The sequence below is a fragment of the Thalassophryne amazonica genome, chromosome 10 (genome assembly GCF_902500255.1).
Source record: "Thalassophryne amazonica chromosome 10, fThaAma1.1, whole genome shotgun sequence".
NCBI classification, from domain to species: domain Eukaryota; kingdom Metazoa; phylum Chordata; class Actinopteri; order Batrachoidiformes; family Batrachoididae; genus Thalassophryne; species Thalassophryne amazonica.
Window position 1 is genome coordinate 34,301,662 of NC_047112.1, and position 22,270 is coordinate 34,323,931.

Here is a 22,270-nt window from a genome sequence, read left to right on the forward strand (position 1 = left end):
TCAATCGTTTACTGGAGGATTGACTTTGTTTGCTATGTTATATATCTACTTTTTTACAGTCAAATATGTTTGGAGTTTCATATTAAACATCCTCAAAATAGTATGATTCCATGCAGACATTCTCTGTTCAATTCAGTTTATTTCTAGAGCACTAAGTCACAACATAAGTGGCCCCAAGGCGAGCCTTACCCACCCCCCTGAGCACGAAAACTAAAGAAAAACTTAACCAGGTCTTATTTTATTTTATTAAATTACAGGAAGAAACCTCAAGCAGGCCAGACTCAATGGAGTGAACATCTACTTCGGCCACACTAACAACAACAAAACATTGAAATAAAACAAGAGCACATTAAAGAATTGTCAAACAAGTAGACATAGAATTGTTGCAGCTAAACAAAATACAGAGTCCATTACTCATAACAAACATTGGCTCAAAAGACCAAGAACCAAGAGTTGAAGGGCAGAGGTAAAGTGGATTACAACTGGCAAGTCGGTATTTGCATTGATCCAAGATTTATCATTAAAGAAGACCTTCCCAGTTTTTGTTTACATGATGGCCCCCAACCCATAGGCACACTCTGGATCTCAACAGGTCCCATGCAGACCCCACATGTCCCAATTCTGGAAGAATCTCCGATGGATGGATGGATGGATGGATGGATGGATGGATGGATGGATGGATGGATGGATGGATGGATGGATGGATGGATGGATGGATGGATGGATGGATGGATGGATGGATGGATGGATGGATGGATGGATGGATGGACCAGATTTACCACCAACAGGCCTGCTGCTCCCCTGTGTCAGCATGGAATGCAGCAGAGGAAGCTCCTAGTCCTGTTCGTTCCACTTCACCTTACATTCTCCATCTTCATCTGCTAAACCTGGACAGATTTAATTTGTCCAAACTCAAAATTTCTCCTGCTAGAATCAAAATTTAAGCCTGCCAGTTTAGATGTGTCATGGCAGCCAGTCTGCTCTGTGCTTGATCCTGTCAAATCTCAAAATCCGAGTCCTGGTTAGTGCTTAGATGGGAGGCATTCTCTTTGGAAGATGAGCGGCTGTGTCTGTTTCTCCAGGTAAAACTGGAGTTGTGTCAGGAAGGGAATCTGATGTAAACGTGCCATAATCCTAATGCGGATCTGGAGTGGATCCACTGTGGTGACCCTGAACAAACGGGGATAGTTGAAAGGTAAATGAGTTTGTGTCACATGAAACCAAAGTCCATATCTGTACTTTTGCTTGCTCTGTTAGAGGCACCCACATAGTCTTTGCCAGCAGTCAGTTGTGTTTGACTTCACTCTTTGTGCTGTGCAGCACTGACTTATAAGATGATGCATGCTGAACTTACAGCAGTGCATGTTGTTAGATATTTAGTCTGACTTTCTCTGGCTGTGCTGAATGTCACCAGGTCTCATGACATTAAAACCTTGCAGCGGCAAGGCATCTGCATTCAGGTGTTACAGATGCTTTTCTCCAGCTGCTCCAAATAGGAAACTTCTCTGTGATGACAGAAGAAGAGCTAAGTCCTATCCAGTAAATGAGGCTAAATGTGCCCGTGCTTAAACCCAGATCCCGTAGTGTGAACAAAATGAGAGTATACACTTACACCTGGATGGGACACATGTCCATTGCAAATTACTTCCCAGGCCAAGGCTACTACACATTTGCAAATGGTTGGACTAAGACCCCGTAGATGAAGTGTCTTGTCCATGCTCCTGGGATTGAATGCCAGTCTATTATATTGCTAGTCCAAGTCCTATACCAGTACCACAGAGGAACCTCCTCTACTCTGTGACAACATTGCCTTAATTGGCTAATGTCAGTTTCATTTGCTACCAAAAAAGGCAAATGCAGAGAGACTGTTGTCTGGTTACTGATGCTAAGGGAAGTAGAATTTGTCTGAAAACCTGACTCTTCAGCCGTTCTCTTTATACTCCACCCCTCTCATAACCAGTAGTTCAGATCCATGGATTTAGCCTAGGTTGATTACCAACGAGGCTTTTGTGTTAGTGCAACATGACTTCACATTGCCAACAGATGCAGCAAAGAACTCTCAATGAGTCTTTGGGAGGTGATGATCAAGTGTTTACAGCGGTGAGCTTGTGACCAAATGATCCTCTGTTCAAATCTCCATCATCCAGGAACATCACTAAAGGTCCTTTGGCAAGGTCCTCACTCTTCAAGTTGCTCCTAGTGTCCAGTTGCATGCATTTCATGGCAGCACCCTGACATGTGAATGTGAAGCATTGCTGTGAAGTGCTTTGGCCATGAAAGGGCTATATGAATGCAGTCAAAATGCAATCCATTTATCATATCTGTCTTTAAAACAGAGGTCTTAAACTGATTCCAGAAAGGGCCAAGAGGGTGCAGGTTTTCTTTGCAACCACCAACTCCACCAGGTGATTTCACTGATTAACTGATTCCATCTGCTCAAAGTGATGTTAATCAGCGGTGATCACCTTAGTATTCTCTCTGCTTCTCTGTCAGTTACTACTGGGGAACTCATACCTTAGTGCAGTTATTTCCGGCCGACTGATTCTGCTCTTTTTCTCTCTGTCTGAGGCACTGATGACATCGCACAAGGCTGACCACAGGGCACTGGACTTACCATGAGATGCCTTGGCTGAAGCTGGTGCAGCACACTACATCTGCTTTTGGAATGTACTCTTCCATGAGGACAGCTTATGCTGCAGCCCACTGAGGACGTGATAGATGGACCCCATGGCACTGAACATATCCCACCTCATGACACCCTTCCTGTGGTGCCAATGACCACATGGTCATCTTAATAATGCACTTTGCTTTTGATGCTATTCTGGTTTTTCCTGTTTCCTGTTTCTTCAGTTTGGTAAAAACTTTGTAAAAACCTTATAACTGTTAGAATGGCCTAAGCAGTGGGTCACCCCCTCTGAGTTTGGTCTGCTTGAGGTTTCTTCCTCAACATCATCAGAGGGAGTTTTTCCTTACCACGGTCACCTGTGTGCTTGCTTTAGGAGTTGGTGAGGTTAGACGTTACTCGTGTGAAGTGCCTTGAGGCAGCTTTGTTGTGATATGGCGCTGTGTAAATAAAATACAATGGATTGTATTGAACTGACTTAAATTGAAGATGTGGCATTTCAGGCACAGTTGAGAACAAAGTTCTAAACACTGTGCATAAAAGGTTTAATTAGTAAAAGACATCAAAGGCATGATCCCTTCAGCTGTATGTTTGATTGTTTCCGTTGGATGAGCTTTAAGTGTGGTGCTTTAGTTTGTTCTCAGCATTACCGTCAGTCTGTTATGTTTGTTTTAGTTGGTCAGCTGCAGCGCGCTGCACTCACGGACTGATGAACAGCCGCCTGCTTGGCTTCCCAACCAGCCAGAATGAAGGAAAGTTGACGGGGCCACTTACAAATATTTGTAGGCCTCTTTCTCAGATCTACTGTTGTCATGATAACAAAGAACAGATCAAAGAGAGAATACAGAGTAGATACAAATCTGGGTTAAGCAGTGTTATTCTACACTCTTCAAAGCTGGGAAGAGTGAGATGCATGATGTTCCAGCTTTAGCACTGACATTCATTAATCTTTAAATCTAAAAGAAGTGCACTTATAGCAGTAATAATAATAATTTTTTAAAAAGCTGGTGTGCAGACAGATGCCAACATTTGGACAGTAAAGGGTTTTAAACAGGTCAAAGAATGATTATTTTCTGTTTGAAATAACTTGGTGCTGAGTTCACTTCCTGACTTCTTCTGAACATCATGCATGCCTTCAAAAAGCAGAGAAAAATTTATCTGCAGTAGCCAATTAAAATAAAATGTGGTTTAAGCTCCCTGTTTACAACCACAGGAGGTAAATATTGAGCTACTATACGCCTTATAAATGTTGGTCTTAGGCATCAACTTCATCATTGTTTGATGGACAGGCTAATGTAAAAAGAAATAATGTTGGAAATACTTAGCTAACTCCAGTTAGGCTAAACAGTGTACCTAATATAGCCTAGCTTATAAACACCAGTGTTAGCAAGACAGTGTGAAATGTAGCCTCCATCAAAAGACATTTTAATAATGTCTGAAAGATATATATTGTTAGAGCAGAAAACTTTAGGTGAAACATTATAAATCAGTATTTAATTTGGTTTAAATCAATTCAATTTATTTATATAGGGCCAAATCATAAGTACCCCAAGACGCTTCGTCTAACCTTACCAACCCCCGGTTAGTGACTCAAGATAGAAACAAAACTGGTATTTTTAAAATACAGATTCTGCTAGGAATAAACCAAATGTTTTAAGTGTTCATACTCAGCATCACTCTAATTGTTTGCTTCAGTGTAAGTGGCAATTAAAGACTGTAAGTGTATATTCTGAGACTCACTGAAAAATGTTTGACCTTTAACTTGTAACCTTGTCTGATGTTAATCATTCATTCATTTTCTATACCCGCTTATTCCACTTAAGGGTCATGGGGAGCTGGTGTCCATTCAAGTGATCACTGGGCGAGAGGTGAAGTACACCCTGGACAGGCCGCTAGTCTATTTCAGGGCTGATACTAATCACTTGCGTGCAAACATTATATTAGATGCCAGGTCCATTCAGGTTTCCTGTGGATTGGTGCCATACAAACCTCCAGGCCATGATGCCAAAACCACCTGAGCAGCAGGCCAATGAGGTGATGGTTACAAATATGTCTGGCATGTTTCAGTCAAGTTCAGGTTCACTGAAACTAAATAGATAACAGCATTAGTGCTAAAATGTTACTAACATTTTAAATTGTCATAAATTGTCAGAACTTGTCATTCTGCCAGAAGAGTCAATAGGTTAAAGAAAATAATTTATTGCAGAAGTGAATACAGAGTTGTAAATTTGGTTTAACCTCATAATGTCCCCATAGTGACAGCAGGATGAGCCGAGATAACTTTGAATCCTGCCGATGGAGGAGGCCCATTCACCGCAGCAGACAGGGACCAACTGGTGGCGGTGCAGCGATGAAGGGAGCATCAGCAGGGAACTGAAAAAAATGAGAGGTCAGTGAAACATTGAAGCTTTTAAAGGATGTGCCTGCATCCTATTGGTTTGTGGAGATGATTAGTGGTGACAACCGTTTAGGATTATGTGCGTGCCTGGAGTCAATTAGCTGATAGAGAAGCTGAACTGTGAGTCTTCTGGTAAAGTTGACGCTATGCTTAATTTCTTGTTGCATACTGAAAATATTCTCAAAGTTTAAACTTAAATTAGGTCTCTTCTATAGAAACAAATCCTGTTTGTCTCCAAAGGCAAGGAAACCCTTGATCTCTGCAACATTTCTACCTTTGTTAGACTATTTTTCATGAATGCATCTGATTAGTGCCTAAAAAATGTTGGATGCTGTGTACGATTGTGTACGTTTCATTACTGGTCTACTATGGACATCACTGTGCTCTGTGTGCAGCTGCTACCTTGTATACCTGTATGTTCAAAGATTTATTCATTGCTTTAATTCCTTCATATCTGTGAACATACATGTGTTGGAACCGAAATGGCCTTTGCTTTCACCATATTGTAGAGAAGCTTGAATCTTCGACTGGACTGGGTTGCTTGACGCGAGGACGTTTCGCTTCAAATCACAGAAGCTTCCTCAGCTAAAATTCTTGCTCTGGTAGTCTGACTTCTGTCTGACCCTTGTCGAGAAGAACAAACAGAAGCCACAAAAGCTGGAGTTTTAAACCTAACTACACCCTTCCTACCAAGAGGCAGACTGCTATTGGCTAGTGACTAAACAATTGCTTTAATTAGCACCTATTGTGCTCTAGTTAGCACCCTTCTAATGACAGGGTAGCTGTCCCTCCTAACGATGGGACTGCCGCCTCTCCTGATGGTGTGAATGACTCATTATCATGAACAAAAGACTGAAACTGCTTTGACCTGAGTACCTGAGTAGCTCTAATTAGCACCCATTGTGCTCTAGGACAAAGCATGTCTCAGACCCTCTCCCCAGTTAAGGCTGGGTTTCAATTGTTTCACATAGAATGCCTTCTTCATACCTCTCTGAAACCATTTCTTCTCTCTAGCTAACATTTTAACTTCCTTGTCCTCAAACGTGTGGTTAGTGTCTTTAAGGTGGAGATGAACTGCAGACTGAGGTCCACTGGCGCCCTCTCTGCGGTGCTGGTATAGCCTTTTGTGTAAAGGTTGCTTAGTCTCACCTATGTACTGTTCGAACAGTTTTCCTGACATCTGATAGAATACACTACATTGCTCTGTTTGTAACTAGGGATCCTGTCCTTAGGGTGAATTAATTTCTGTCTCAAGGTGTTAACAGGTTTAAAGTAAACTGGGATTTTGTGCTGTCTGAAGATCCTCTGCAGTTTTTCCCCTAGTCCTGCTAAATAAGGGAGGGACACTCCTCTTCTTCTTGTCTCCGTCTCCTGTCTATCTGGTCTCTCTGTTCTCTGGGACTTCTGCACTTTGTCCAGGGTCCATCGTGGGTACCCACATACCGTGAGGGCTTTCCGGACAAGTTGTTGTTCTTTAGCCCTTCCCTCTGCAGTTGTGGGCACCTGTAGGGCTCTGTGTTGAAGAGTCCTGATCACCCTGAGCTTGTGTTCAAGGGGGTGGTTTGAGCCAAAGAGCAGATTTTTCTACTTTTTTTTACTAATAGCCCAGTTTCATAGCCTTAAGAGTGTGTATATCATGAATGCTTGGTCTTGTTGGATTTGTGAGAATCTACTGAATCTAATGGTACCTTGTTTCCCATGTAACAATAAGAAATATACTCAAAACCTGGATTAATCTTTTTAGTCACATAGCACTACTGTTATTCTGAACACTACTGTAGTAATGCAATAATTCAGTTTATGCCTTTGATTTGTAACATGACAAGGAGCAGCAGAATGACAGTTGCTGGCAACCTTAAATCCTAGAATAAAAAGAATTGTTATCCCTGTATAGTTTTGAAGACAAAGTTGCAATAAAGTTTATGAATTTTCTTAATGGCTGTTTTTTGTAACATCAGTCATGCCCATAATATTGAGTACCACCAACTTGTACTAAGCACCAACAAAGTGTCCTTCCCCTACCAAGTAGACCTTGTCCCTATTATGTCTTCCACAACATTCAGGAGCTGTATGTTTTAATTTCCAGTCACTTTAAGAGGCCTGCTTCTTCTCTGAATGTAACGTCAGTCACTGTGGAATTGCCCTTCTGCTTTGGAAAGAGTGCACTAACCTTTTGGCTACCATGTTGCCACCATGATTGTTGTAAATATTGTGATGTTGCTTTCTAGGCCAGGTCTCTATAAATAAATAAATGGTTAAATAAAGGATAGATATGTAAATTAGCTGCCCCTGTTTGCAAATCCTGGCAGTTTATGTTGATGACGGTTTCCCTGTGAACACAAGAACATTTTCTTGTGAAAAACAGTGACAAAATATGTTTTCTCAGCCGTACTGGATGCTGTTGATTTCTGTTGTTTTGGTCTTTGCTGATGAAGAGGGGAGTGCATCTTAAAAAAGAGGTTTGACTGCCAAAAGAGAAGGAATGACTAAAAGCCAACAAGCAGTGACTATTGATTTAATGCACTTTCCACACTTATTTACTCATCTGTTTTCTAGGAATGGCACATGTTGCTAATTCAAGTTTCAGGAATTTAGAACCAGAAAGAAAGAACGAACAGAGATTTTTTTTTTTTTTCCAAATATTAATGAAATTTGTTGATGCACAATCTGAAAAGTTGTTTTTCTTGTGCTTCACTCATAGCTCTTATCTGAAGGCACTGTGGTTGTTTATTGGAAATATTTAAAGCATATACACTCCTGGCAATCCCCTGACTTGATTTGTTTTATTAAATGACTTCTGTCGCAAAAAAAGCAGATACGTTTTACACCAGGAGTCTTTTGAACATTATTTCTTTCTTTTAGTGTGACTTTTCTCAGAGCACTAAAGTTTTCTATATTGCTGTGGTAACTCTCTGAGGTCCCCTCAAAATTTGTATATTTGTTCATTCATTCTTTCATTTGCGGCCATTAATCTGGGTTCACAGTTGCAGCAGCAGCAGACTAAGCAGCTCATCCCACACATCCCTATCCTCAGCCAAGTCCTGTAACTCTTCCTGGGGGATCCTGAGGTGTTCCCAAACCTTCACAGAAATATAATACCTCCTTTCAGTGCGAAGAAGCGGCGGCTCCGGGTAGTCGAGCTTCCACCTGGAACGTCTCCACCTGGGGCAATAACTCTCCCCTGATCCATAGAGGACAATCCATCCTTTTGGCTGGTCATACTCCCACGACCCTCCTAATATCCTTGTAAGGGTAAAGAGTTGATCCACTGTTCCACTAGGATGGAACCCGCATGGCTCCTGCTTAATCTAGGGTTCATCTAGTGGCCTACGTCGCCTATCTAGTACCCAGGCATACCCTGGGAGGTTAAGAAGTCTGATTCCTCTCATTGGGCCGTTACTCCCCAATCACTCCCCTCCAAGTTTCTCCATTGTTGCCCACGTAAGCATTAACGTCCCCCAGTAGAATTAAGAGTCTCCAAGAAGGATGGGTACTCTAAACTGATGTTTGGTGCATTTGCTCAAACAACAGTTGGGACTCCAAACAGGAGCAGACAAATACACAGAAAAGAAACAGGTGTACCCTTAAGAAGGGCTGGTTTGCGAGTACATCCTCCTCTGCTACTTCACAAGTGACCAGGTCACCCTGTGGTGCCACAGAGAGGAACATTTAATGCTTAGGACATAGGTTTACATACACCTTGGCTTGATTGTTCCAGTTGAACAAGCAGTATGTTGTCATATTTACTTTATTTTCATTAAAGATTTATTCCAATTTAGATTCAGTATGTCACACTTTCACTGGAACAACAGTTTATATATGCCAAGCTGGCGTCTTTAAACAGCATAAAATTATTTGAGATGATTCCTGAAATGGAGGTAATTATTTTAAAACTTTCTGATTGATTACTTGGCATAATTTGGGGTTATGCCTGGAACCTTTTTATCACAGAAACACCCGGGTTCTGAATAGTAAACACCAAGGTAGACAATCGGTTCATCTGCACTTCTCTAAAGTTATCATATACTGTATCTGCTGCAGCCAGGTGAAATCTGGACATCCCCTTGGCCTTCTCCAGCCAAAGGGGTCCTCAATACCGAGGCACCTGTGTTCAGGATCGTGCCCAGAAGAATGCACCATATGGCAAAATGTCAGTCGTTCCCTCACAATGCAAGTGATACTCCTAATCTGAGTCTCCCTAAGTAACTGTTTAACAAATTCATGACAGTGGTACCCAAAGATCTCCCAAACAGACCTACTATTAAAGATATCCAGTCATCACTCTATATGTCATTGGTTAGTGTATAAGTCTCACAGTCCTACAGTTAGACAGGAAGCAACAGCCCCTTGACTCGGAGACATGAATATTGCTGCCAAGATACTGTAAGTGAATGTCTCTTCAATACTTTAACTGCATACAGATAAACTTCTGATTGCGCAGTCCAGGAAATTAATAGCCTGGATCTTTAGTCTTCATCCAGGACATCCACAAAACCAGACACTCCGATTTGTCAGTCAACTTTGCAAGCACTAAAATCAGGGTATCCATTGACTACACAAAGATCACAGAATCGGCCACAAAGTCAAGGTCAGTAAACCTTTACTTGTCATCGTGGCACCTAAGCTGCAGGTTTCTACAATCCTACCCAACACCCAGTCCATGCAAGCATGGAACACTCTAGGAACCAGAACTCATCCCTGACTATGCCAATATTCATTGGGCAAAAGTCAAAGAGTCTGCCCAAACTCCACACAGGGCTCACAGTGCCAGTGTATAGGTTGGCTATAATGTCTGGCAACTTTCTGAGCATCCCCCAAATTCTCAGGATGTCAACTAATTTTTTCAAGACTAGGTTGCAAAGAAGCAGGGCTGATATCCTTGCTTGCATTCAATAAGTCTTCACAGTGCTAGGACAATGTTAATTAAGGTAAATTTATCATGTGGTGTATTTTTTTTACTAAAATGTACAACGAACTGCATTTCACCTGGGATGGAGACCAATTTGATTGAGCTAACCAGCCTTGTGCATAACACCACAAAATCTTTTATTTATAAAAATGCAAATGGCAGTAGAAGCCTGCCAACATATATTACAACTTAATATACAAATAATTAAATGTACATTCAATAAATACAATGGGGCATTGTGGAGCTGTGTCATGACCATCATATAGACCCCTCCCTCAGTTAATTTTGAAATGTTTGACCTTTCAAAGGATGAATGCTGAGAAACGATTCATTGATAAAATGATTTAAGGCACACGTTGCAATTCCTGGAATATTATTTACTTTAGTTCCTTGTCAAAAGAAATTACTAAAGTTAAAGATGAATATTAGTTAGGGGTTGTGACCTCATTGATTATGTCACTGAAATGGCTTCAGGCAACAGAGAGATTTGTAAAGTGACCAGTGACTCATTAACCAAAGGTGGTCAAAGAAGGCGCAAGGCTTCAAAGTATCAGATCTTGACAAAATCATTCATATATAATGTGTGTGTGTGTGTGTGTGTGTGTGTGTGGTAAATACATTTTTGGTCCCTGTCAGTTGTAGGTAATTAGTGGTTACGATAAGGCAAAAGCAGAATTTTGACATTAAAACAACAAAAAAAATGTCTGTTATGCCTATCACTCTGAATTATTTATAAATGAACAATAACCAAAGTTCACATAGGCAAAAGAAACAACAGCTCAGGTCTTCAAAATACTTAAAAAAAACCAAAAAACAGAATAACCAGGGATACAAAAATGTGATTGATTACAGAGGTATGCAGCAAAAGCTACTGAATGTGCGCATCATGACTGAAACCTGAGACATTTCTCATGCAGACTATAAATGAAGATGGGAATGAGTACAGCGAGCGTTCTGATTTACAGCTCTGGGCATGAGGTTGCGTTGGTTGCAGTCGAGGGAGAAACACAGCCTTCTGCATGTGTCCAGGACAGTGTACAGGTTTCCCTGTTCTGTCCATCTTTGGCTGTGGATGATGTGCATGTTGAGGTTTTGTTCAAAAGCTAATTTAAGCTTCGTTCTGCCCAAAAAGACTTCCTTGCATCTTCAGCTTGTACTTCCTAAAAATAAGAAGACAACATGTAACTGCATACAGTAACTCATTCATAGGACAGCAATACGAAGGTGGATGAAATGAAGCTGCTGCTCAACTTACAGTTTCTCTTTGCGGCTCTGGGTGGGTTCACTTGACTTGACAAACTCTGTGTCGTCTCCTCCCCGGATAAGTTCTGTAAACTCCCCATCCTTTGCTCTGAAGATTACCCTGGAATCACAACACCAAAAAAAAACAACAAAAAACCCCCCAAACAAACAGCTGAAACACTGCTGGCCAGATTTCTATGTTTTGCCTACATTATTTGCTTCCTGTAACATCTTACTTGGACTGTTTCTCCCCAGATTTGATGCGGAGTTTTCGGATATGGAACTTGCTGCTGCCCCACAAAGTTGACCAGCTGAAGATTGTGTCCTTCTCCCAGTGCATCTTCACAATCATCAGGTCTCCAATGTCCACATCGGTGGTGATGAGAAAAGACGAAGTTGTATTGCTATTCATAAGTGGCCTGCAGGAAAAGCAAAGTTCAAAGGTCAGCTATTCAGATTGGAACAGCCTCCACACATAATTGTTTTTGGTTTTCACATAATAGATTCAGTAATTGAATGTAACTGAGTGTACGTACAGGACGGTGGAAATTCCCTCCTTCTCTCCGTGGGTTCCATACAGAGAAATTTTCAATGGCTGCTGCGTGAAGCTGAGTTGCTCTTGACCAAACAAATGCACCTTCACTTGGTAGTGGAAAACTGAGAGGAGACGAGGGAACAGAGTAGACCTTACTAAGAGCCAACTGTGCAACTGCATCTGCAGGAAGGTTTCCATCACCCTCCAAATTGTGCAGTTGAAGTAGCAAATTGAAAATACGCTTAATGAAAACACATGCATTTTTTTAAACTTAAATATCATGAGGCGTTTTTATGCTCATGTGAGCTGGAGGGATTATATTTCCAAGATGGCTTTGGAATGCCTTGGGATCCCCCCAGGAACAGTCAGAGGATTTGGTCAGATATAGGGAAATGTGGGATGAGCTGCTCTGCCTACTGCCACCCCAACCCTGATCCAGATAAGTGACACAAAATGGAGGTAGTGGTTGTTCAGGTGATTCGAAAAGGCCTAATTTCACAAAACTGCAATGGAAACACTTTTTCCTCAGTTATAGGTCACATGACATTCCAAAATACATTGCGCAGTGATGTTTGGAGTAGCCATCTTGGATTGTGAACTTGAGGTATGTCGTGTTTGAATAAGTTGATGACTTGGAATTCTAACTAGAGGGGGTATTCCTGGGGGGCACGTGTAGGAAACTAGAATAAACCATTAGCTTAATGGAGTCACAGAAATACAGCAGACCTCCAGCTATGACAGAAAGTGCCAAGAAATGACAAAGTGGAAACAGAAAGACAGCAAAATGAACATAAGAATAAAGAGGACACCAGAGAGCCAGTTGCAAAGAACTCAGATACAATCTGATCAAATTTCACTTGAAGACTTTGAGACTAGATATCTGTCAGACAGCAAAGACAGCACTCACACAGCTCTGCTGGGTTAGTTGTCAATACTAATGTTAGTTATAGTTACAACATTTTAACTGGTTTGTCAAAATGAGTCAGTGGGGAGACTGATGTGATATAATAGTTTATTATCATAGCTTTATTAAAGGTATTTTTTCCATGCTGTAAATTGAAAATTCTGAGTTCCCTCCATCAAATGTAACATGAACTTCGAATGACCTCTGCAAAATCTCTGAGCAAAGACACTATATAATCCTCTTAGAATAAGCCCTTTACCAACAATAAAATTAGCTGTAATTTTCTGACATACTAAAAAAATAACTACATTTATAATAAATAGACAAAAAGTCAATTTTGTAAGAAGTCAAACAGGCATACACCTTTAAATAAACTGGTTCATGCAGTGGTGTCATGCTACCGTTGCTTACCCCTGCTGCTACAATACATGCAAACTCTTTGTATTGTGGCCTATATTTCATATTTGTATGTTAATGTTTACTCTGTATCTTCTGCATGAACTGCGTAGTACTGTTTGTAGCCATGCTTAATGTACTAATACGAATCCGAGCTCCGATCCGATCCTCAATAAGTACATTCAACAACAGCAGCTCATATGCTGAGGATTACTGCACTCTCAACTTTGACCCAACCCACATTAATCCAGTTATTAAATACAAACCTCCAGACAGATTTTCCTCTTTTCTTGCTTTTAATTCCATAATTTCTTTGTTGCATGAACATCAGCGACAGCAGTCTTGCTATTTACTTTGTTCTACTTGTGTAAGTGCTAAGTATATGTGGTGCTTCACCGTATTTACCTTTGTAGGGCATTATTTCTCGAGTCTTGAGGAACATCATGGTGTCGCGGGCCGTGCGGACCTTGTTGATGTTATAGCCCAGCTTGTTGCAGCGGTTTTTTCGGCAGCTGAGACACAGCCCGCGGTTGAATGCTTCCTTGGAGCTGCAGCGGTAGGCCATGCTCTGCTGCTGGGTGTTCAGCAGAGAGTCGATGAACAGGTGGATGGAGCGCTCGTGGGAACATTTGACAAGCTGGTCTAGGTCTGCAACACACATTGCACATGGGCTATGAAAAGACACTCATCACGTTCTCTGGACAGGTGCTCAGTTACAGTACTGGGAATGAATCTGTGAAAAATTTAATTTTTCAACTGCAATTTACAGCAAACAAAATGTCTGCTTAGGAGAGACTTCAAACATTTTAATTGTATCCTTGAAAGCTTTTTATATAGGTGGAACAGCTGTCAATAATATACGATAAGCTTAAATGGGCCCATCTTGAAAATTTACAGTAACACGTTAAAAGGTTTTTAACTTTGATGTGCGTAGAGATGTGTATTTACACTGCAGTATGTCACACAGAGCATGTGGAAAAGACTGGTACCACCAGGTCTGAGCAACTGGAACCACAATTTCACAGTAAAAGGGATTTAGGAGTCAATTATACATGGAACTCTTTGCATACCACAGCAGAGTGTATAACGTCAATGTCCAATGAATTTGGGGGAGGGGGGGGAGGGGGGGGTGATGTAAAACCAAAAAAAATTAAATAAAAAAAAAAAAAATAAAAATACTGGCCAGCATGGAGGTATCAGCCCACATCAGCGTATTGGCTCCTTGGTAAATCATGTGCAGGATTAAATGAGTGAGAATCAACTATGACTCTTTATCTAGACACTAAATGAGGTATTATGATTTCCACAGTAAATCCAGCACGTGATGTTTCTGTTGGATTGCTTAAAAAAAAATTCTTGACAACTGCTGCTTCACGGCAGCATTCTTCACGGGGAGAGACGAAAACACAGCATGATGAATAGCTCGTGTCTCAGTCCTCTCCCAAATTCAGAGAAAGTTATTCCAGTTTTGTATAGCTGGCGTCCTTCCCAAACCATCTGTCCTCCTTGTCCAAAATGTCCACATTGTTGTCCTCAAAGATCCTTTGTCCTTTTAGATGGGAGGTAAACTGCTGAGTCTTGACCTGAGGTGTTGCTCCTTCAACGCTGGGCCATCTGCTTATGTTATGGTCAGATTGAGGACAAAACAACATCTGCCTATAGTTTACAACACTGACCTTTCATTAATTTCCCAAAAGATTAGGACCAGTTTGCATGTCCATCAAGAGTAATACAACCAATGACCCTCTTGAGGACATGTTGACCTGAATAACGCTCCAGGGCAACGTGAAACCATGTCCTGTTCTTGACCCAAACAACCCTGGTTGGTTATCAGTACAGACACTAACTCTGAAGGGTACAACGAGTTCTAACATGTTTACTTTAGGTTAAAGAAGTCAAAACACTTGAACGACAACTCCAGTTGGATTGGTATTATTCTACCATTGACAGACTGTGCATTAAGAATGTAAAGGAAGCATTACAGAGACAAGCCCTGTTGTTCAATCACTAGTCAAACCTTCATATTAACTCGTAATAACTGAAATAATAACAGCAGAGTCCTGTGAAAGTGCAGCAACACCAGCATGCAAAAGCCAGTAACTGTAGAAATGTAATGAAGCATAAGCAGCAGGAAATATACACACTTTTAAGGCCTCCGAAGCCTTCTGGAAATATATCTCTGATCCAGGTTGTCTGAACGTCACAGCCCGGTTGCACAGAGCCACCATTGGGGTAAATGTCGATGTGGCCCACAGCCTTCTGGATGCCGATGCTGAAGCCTGGAGTACCTCTGGTGTAGGTGTGCAGGACATCCACAAATTGGGCGTCGTCTCGGGACAGGGCGTTCTGGTCTTCTGCATACTCAAAGTAGGGACCAGCAGGATCCAGACCTGGTTTGAAGAAGGAGAGGCTGAAAGTGAGACAAATGTGACAGAAGGGTCTACTTCTCACTGTGCACAAATGTTTGTAACAGAGAAACAAGACTGTTGTCTGTTTGTACCTTTTATCTGATTCAGGCAGATGTCGAATGATTACTTTAATTAACACTCTCACCTGTAATCCTGCTGATTTTTTTATTGGTGAGGTGGCCAGCAATTCCAGCCACATGGGCGCCAAGACTGTAACCCAGCAGGTGAATCTGTTCCCATGGCAACTGCAGCTCATTCTAATAGGCAATAGATGGGTTGATGGGTCAGAAAAGCATACTGATATGGCAACAGTGCATCGTAAGTTTTACAGCAACTTTTACGAGCCAAACAAGACATTGTTGTAGTCAAACTTCTCAGATTTTGGCAGACACAAACAGTAATTAAAAGTAGATATTGTGTAAACAAATACACAAAAAAATGCCAGCATTTATCATGCCAACATGTTTGTACGTTGAAGAGGTTGAAATTAATAACTGCCGTCACTAAATACTGAACAATAAAAAGACAGACTGGTGTCAGCCACAAACTCGCTCATAAAATTTCTTTATGAGAAGACTTAATTCAAAAAATATCACACTGTCAGCTCCAAAATTTTCAGCTTCACCAACAATTGGAAATGCGGTGATAATTTATCCTACCACAGTGGTGTGTTTACCAACATACATCCGATCAACCAGTCAATAGTGAAGACCAAGAAACTACAATCCAGCTGTTTGCCAGCTGTCAAACCCTTTGGATGTTCTTCCCACCCAACACTCACTTGTATCCAGGTTACAAACTTGGCGACGTCACGGCCCACGAGTTTGGTGTTTGCTGCGGAGCTGGGGTAGCCCTGACTTGCACGGGACAGCCAATCCACCACCACAACATTTGCACTGGGTATACGCTTGTAAAGAGCGACCACCAGCTTGGTGACCCAGCTTTCATACATCCCCGTAACCTGCAGCAGACACACAAACAGTCACACAACATCCACAGCACGGTGCCATGGATTCTTTGTGGCTTCACTTGTCATTCTGTGTCCATGTTTGAGCGGCAGCAGAGGTGTAATCATGTTCAAATTGAAGCAGCACTAGTTGTGCTGCTGCACAGTTTCTTGTGACTCCTACAGTATGTATTCTGAAGGATATTTCGTGTTCTACTCATCTCGTGTTACACAATGTATGTGACCAGTTTGTAAAAAATAAAACATTTAGCATGCTCAGCTATACAGATGTTTTGAGATTACTCAACTTAAGAGGATCAGCATGGGAAACTAACACTAGCAAATTAAAGTGTCAATTCAACTACAATCTCATTTTCAAGGTACTTAAAGGAAAAGAAAACCCACTGATAATTTATGATTGGGTTGGTAGATTATGATATTGAGAGCCCATATGAAAAGTTGTAGGCATTGTGTGATCACTTATGTTAAAGTTAAGAGCATTTTTGTACGGCTGGTTTAAAGCCACCAGCAGGCGGCCATCCCATCTGCTCTAACAGCGATGTGTGACGACACATGAGAACAGAGGTTCAACACTCCGCCAGTGTCCCCCTGCAGTATAGAAGGGACAAAGATGATCAAAGGTCTCAAACTTGTTCCAGAAAGGGCCGAGAGGATGCAAGCTTTCTTTGCAACCACCCAGTCCACCAGGTGATTTCACTGATTAACATCACTTTGAGCAGGTGGAATCAGTTAATCAGTGAAATCACCTGCTGGACTGGGTGGTTGCAAAGAAAACCTGCACTCTCTCAGCCCTTTCTGGAATGAGTTTGAGACCTCTGTACAGTTAGACAGAAAGATTTTTTAACTTTTAATTAAATATGTACCGTAAATGCTGACGCACACTTCATCCAGCACATGCATGGTGCGCCGTGGCATATGATCTGCTCCACACACAGAACTGAGTACCAGTAATTTTAATAAATTTTTTGTTTGTTTGTTTTCTTTGTGCATCATGAGATAATGTCATTGTGCAGCCAGGATCGCCTGATGTCTATGGTAAAGCTGCTGTGACGTTTTCAACTTGTAGCGCAGACAGAGACAGTGGGAGGGGGGGGACTGCAGCGCAGAGTGCCAGAGGAACTAACTAAACAAGGATTTAATTGGTTTCAGACGTTGTTTTCTGCAGGACGCGTTGATGAATCCACTACAACTAACAGCTGTATTTATTGTGTGTGAATTTACGCTGCATGAGGACCGCAGCTTTCAGGCAATTAATGGACAGCATTAATTGACGTATTTCGACTTATGAGAAAGTCTGTAAAAATCCACAAATTAGCTGCATCATTGTTTAAGCCGCAGTGTTCAAAGCATGTGAAAAAGGTAGTGGCTTATAGTCCAGAAATTACGGTATTTACCTTTCTGTGCTCATGCTATGTCACAGCATTCCGCAAGCGATACGGGGGATTTTTTCTGATTGGTTAAAATTGTGTCAATGGTGGCATTTATGAACTCATCAATGATGGATGAATTCTGACTTTCAGAGGTGGATATTTCAGTTGTAAGGGCTCCTTGTTTTAATTTATACACATCAATCATTAGTTTATAGCACAGTCTATCGATCCAGCTGTATTTTAACACTGAGTTTTATTTTCCTTTAAAATAACAAAACATGGCAGCACGGTGGCTTAGTGGTTAGCACTGTTGCCTCACAGCGAGAAGGTCATGGGTTCAATTCCCGTGGCCTTTCTGTGTGGAGTTTGCATGTTCTCCCTGTGTTTGCGTGGGTTTCCTCCGGGTGCTCCGGTTTCCTCCCACATCCAAAGACATGCGGGTTAGGTGGATTGGAATCTTTAAAATTGTCCTTAGGTGTGCGTGTGGGTGTGTCTGTTTGTTTGTCTATTTGTGGCCCTGCGACAGACTGGCGTCCTGTCCTGGGTGTACCCCGCCTCACGCCCTATGACTGCTGGGATAGGCTCCAGCCCCCCGCGACCCTTAATTGGACTAAGCGGTAGAAGATGGATGGATAATAAAACATGTCAAACTTGAAATTTTCTTTTGACAAAGATGAAAAACAAGCTGTTTATACTTTTAAGGTTTTTCTCACACTAACTGCACTGAAAAAAGACAATTGTTGGATTAACTTAAAAAGTGCTTCAATTGGCAACACTCAAATGAATTAGGCTGCCCTTACCAAAAAGACGTTTATTCAAGTTTACTAGCAGTATACTTCTTTTAAACTAGAAATAAGTGAATATACCTCATGTTTGCTTATTCACACACTCACTCATCTTCAACTGCTTCCTCCAGTTAAGGTTCCCAGCAGTCACAGGGCGTGAGGGGGTACACCCTGGACAGGACGGCAGGGTGACAGATAGACAAACAAACACACTCACCTGCACGCACACCTACGGACAATTTAAAGTTTCCACTTCACCTAACCTGCATGTCTTTGGATGTGGGAGGAAGCCAGAGCACCCAGAGTGAAGCCCCAAAAACACGGGGAGAACATGCAAACCACACAAAGGCCACAGGCGAGAATCGAACCCATGACCTTCTTGCTGTGAGGCAACAGTGCTGACCACTAAGTCACCGTGCTGCCCCGTTTACTTATGTATCAGATACATATACTTATACTTAGATATATACTTAAGTTAAAAAAAGAGAGAAACAAATATATATTTAATTTAGGTGGAAGAAATTAGAGTAAGATTTTAAAGTTGATTGAAAGTTTCACTTTTGCCAGTGTATTTATCTCTTTTCCCCCATACTGCTTATCCTGTCAAGGGTCCGTTTTAAAGAGATAAACTATCATAAACTGATTCAAAACCTAATTATTTAACTAAATAAATAAACCTCTGAATCAAACAAACTGAAAAAAGATTGCAGAATAAGTGAAGAAATTTCTATAAACTGAAAGGCTGGTTGATCAAATCCCATTTTTCTTTTATATCAAACTGAACAGCACGATGAACCTCAAATACCTTCATAGTTCATATTTTAACAAACTTATTATTTTAAGTACATTTGACTTTAAATTTAAGTTTGAATTTCAAAGCTGGACATACCTAACGAACCCAACTAATGTCCTAAAGTTAAGTAAACTCAGAAAGCCTGGTTGCCTTGAATTTTTCAGTTTTTCAATAATTTTCTTCTTATTTTTTTAAACAGTAAAGTCGATTGTTCATAGACCAAATGATTTTTGCCCAAACTCAGTTAGTCTTATTTGTAAATCTGAGTGTCCACACTGAACTCCAAATGTCTCCTGACACATTTGTTTCACCTGGTTCATAATGCAAACTGTGTCACTGGTATTTTTCGTCAAATGTAAGGAATTCTGATGACAAGTTTGCATCATACATACCGTCCAGCCGTGTATGATAACAAAGGTCTGTGATTTAGGGTTGAATTTGCAATCTGTGATGGTTTCTGGTTGGCCGGTCACAAAGTAGCACATGTCCTCATCTGTGACGTCTGCTGAGCGGAGGGAGAACTTGGACTCAATGTCAGTGTAGTTTGTGAGCCATTCAGCGGTGGTCAGTGGGGGTGCAGCTGTGCCGGTGGTGTTTGCTGCGAATAGAAAAAAGAGAAAGAGAGTTTGAGGGTTCTGAGTAGTTTCTTAGCTGTTCCTCAGACTGCTGCACTCTTCTGGACAGAGACCTCTGATGTTGTGCCTGGAATCTGCTGGAGCCACTCTTCCAATTTGGAGATTACAGCTCCTATACTCTAAAAAAGGAACTGCTGTCCCAAAGAGAAAAAGTGATGGAACAATTTGATTAGATTTTATTTTTTAATTATTTCAACTGTTATTTCAACTTTCAGCTGAGAACGCCACAAGACATATCTAGTTAAGTTGAAATAACTTTAGTCAAGTTGAAGTAACTTTAAATAAAAAAAAAAAAATCTATGCAAATTCTTACATCACTTTTTCCTCATTGAGACAGAAATTCCTTTTTCAGAGTTTAGTGCTCCTATTACCACTGGGACCACTTACTTTACCTTCCACATCTGTTCCAGTTGCTCCTTCAGCCCTTGGTACTAGAGGTGGGCGGATCGATCCTAATATCGATAATATTGATACCAACACTGGTATTGATATTGAATGATCCTCATGTAAAAAGATCGATACTCAAGCTTTTTTTCCTCCCCAGCACGCACTGACTGCTGCGCACGCAGATTCATCAAAGTCTACTCTCTTGTCTGTAAGAGCAGTACTGCACTGTGTCACACAGCACAGCACAGCGCACCCTTGTATTGTGGTTTGTCAGCCCTCTACCTCAGGAGATTTTGTTTTAAGTTGTGTTGAGTAATATATGTTAAACAAAAATGTTGATTGTGATGATAAAGTATTTTGTTGTCACGTACAATGTTTGGTGAAATGCTATCCTAGGTCTTTTGGATCCTTTGGATCTATGAAGCTTAAATATGAAAAAGTATCGGTATCAATATCAGCAATACTGGGCCTGTATTTACTTGGTATCGGATCAATACCAAAATTCCCGGTATCGCCCACCTCTACTTGGTACTTCTCGATTGTCTCATGCTATATATACACACACACATATATATATATATATATATATATATACATATATATATCTACATATATATACACATATATATATATATATATACATATATATACATATATATCTACATATATACACATATATATATATATATATATATATATATATATATACATATATATATCTACATATATATACACATATATATATATATATATATATATATATATACATATATATATCTACATATATATACACATATATATATACATATATATATATATATATATATATATATATATTTTTTTTTTTTTTTTTTTTTTTTTTTTTTCCACAGAAAAATAGCTGCTCTTCTCATGAAACTGTCTCAAACAGGGACATAAAACAGGACAGAGTCGCCCTCTGTTGTTTCAGCTGCATTTCCACCGAAACTTAATACTAAATAGATTTCAATAACGTGCTGGTTTTCTGAGCGCACAAATTTTTAAAAGTGGATTCGATCGAGTTTGTATTGTTTCAGTTAGCACACACTGTTAAAAGAGAGAGAGAACGTAAAAACTCCAAGCTGTTTTTGAGTTAACTACATTAAGTAAACTCAAAAAATAATTGCAGTCGGTTGTCTTGAATTTTTGTTTTCTTACTTTTTTTTTTACAGTGCAGTTGTCGCGTGAGCCAAAGTGAGAAGACTCTTTTGGGTTGTTGTTGTTAAAATGGCCCGAAAACACCAAAAATAGGACTTTATGTTCTAGAATAGCAGGTTATATATATATATATATATATATATATATATATATATATATATATATATATATATATATATATATATATATATATATATATATATATATATATATATATATATATATATATATATATATATATATATATATATATAATCTTCTTCGTGCACACTTAGACCTGAATGCTCTGGATGGTCCGTGAACGCTTCTCACCACTTTATTACCAGCGATTAGCACAAAAAAGCATTAAGTCATACACTACTTCAGTTATTTTAAGAAACTGTAACGTAGCTTTTTTTTTTTTTTTTTTTTTTTTTTTTTTGTAGGTCAGTCTTACCATTCACAGCGGTGGTAGGTTCAAGAGTAGAGGAAAAGGCTGCACAGATTTTTCCCAAAATGATCCAGACAGTGAAAAAACAGATATTTTCTTTTCCCATGTTGTTAAAACTTATTGTCCGAGATTGCACTGACGGAAAAGTTGTCTGTGATGCTGAAACAGACTATCAATGACTTGAAACTGTTGGGATGTGGATGTGGAGTGAGTTTTCTTGTCCTTGGCGTCTCAGTTGCCGCTTTTCAAGTCGTCTTTATGGGGAGCTCATTTGAATATTCAATCCCTATTGGTAGGAGGATAGTGGGCTCT

At 40.3% G+C, this 22,270-nt stretch overlaps 1 protein-coding gene across 1 annotated transcript; it reads right to left on the minus strand.

Moving 5' to 3' along the window:
* Positions 1-10,034: 10,034 nt before the first annotated feature.
* lpl (lipoprotein lipase) lies at positions 10,035-22,200 on the minus strand. Its single transcript, XM_034179749.1, has 10 exons — positions 21,965-22,200; positions 19,723-19,928; positions 16,197-16,376; positions 15,561-15,672; positions 15,152-15,397; positions 13,413-13,655; positions 11,709-11,829; positions 11,409-11,591; positions 11,186-11,293; positions 10,035-11,090 (listed from the first exon to the last, which is right to left on the minus strand). The coding sequence occupies exons 1-10, from the start codon at positions 22,062-22,064 to the stop codon at positions 11,039-11,041; spliced, it is 1,551 nt and encodes a 516-aa protein (XP_034035640.1). The 5' UTR covers positions 22,065-22,200; the 3' UTR covers positions 10,035-11,038.
* Between the last annotated feature and the right edge of the window lie 70 nt (positions 22,201-22,270).

Coding starts and splice junctions, on each gene's coding strand:
- lpl (XM_034179749.1), bottom strand. CDS start 22,064: ATGGGAAAAGAAAATATCTGTTTTTTCACTGTCTGGATCATTTTGGGA. Junction 19,929..21,964: donor ACCTACCACCGCTGTGAATG/GTAAGACTGACC, acceptor TTCTATTCGCAG/CAAACACCACCGGCACAGCT. Junction 11,830..13,412: donor AGAAATAATGCCCTACAAAG/GTAAATACGGTG, acceptor GTCTCCTCTCAG/TTTTCCACTACCAAGTGAAG.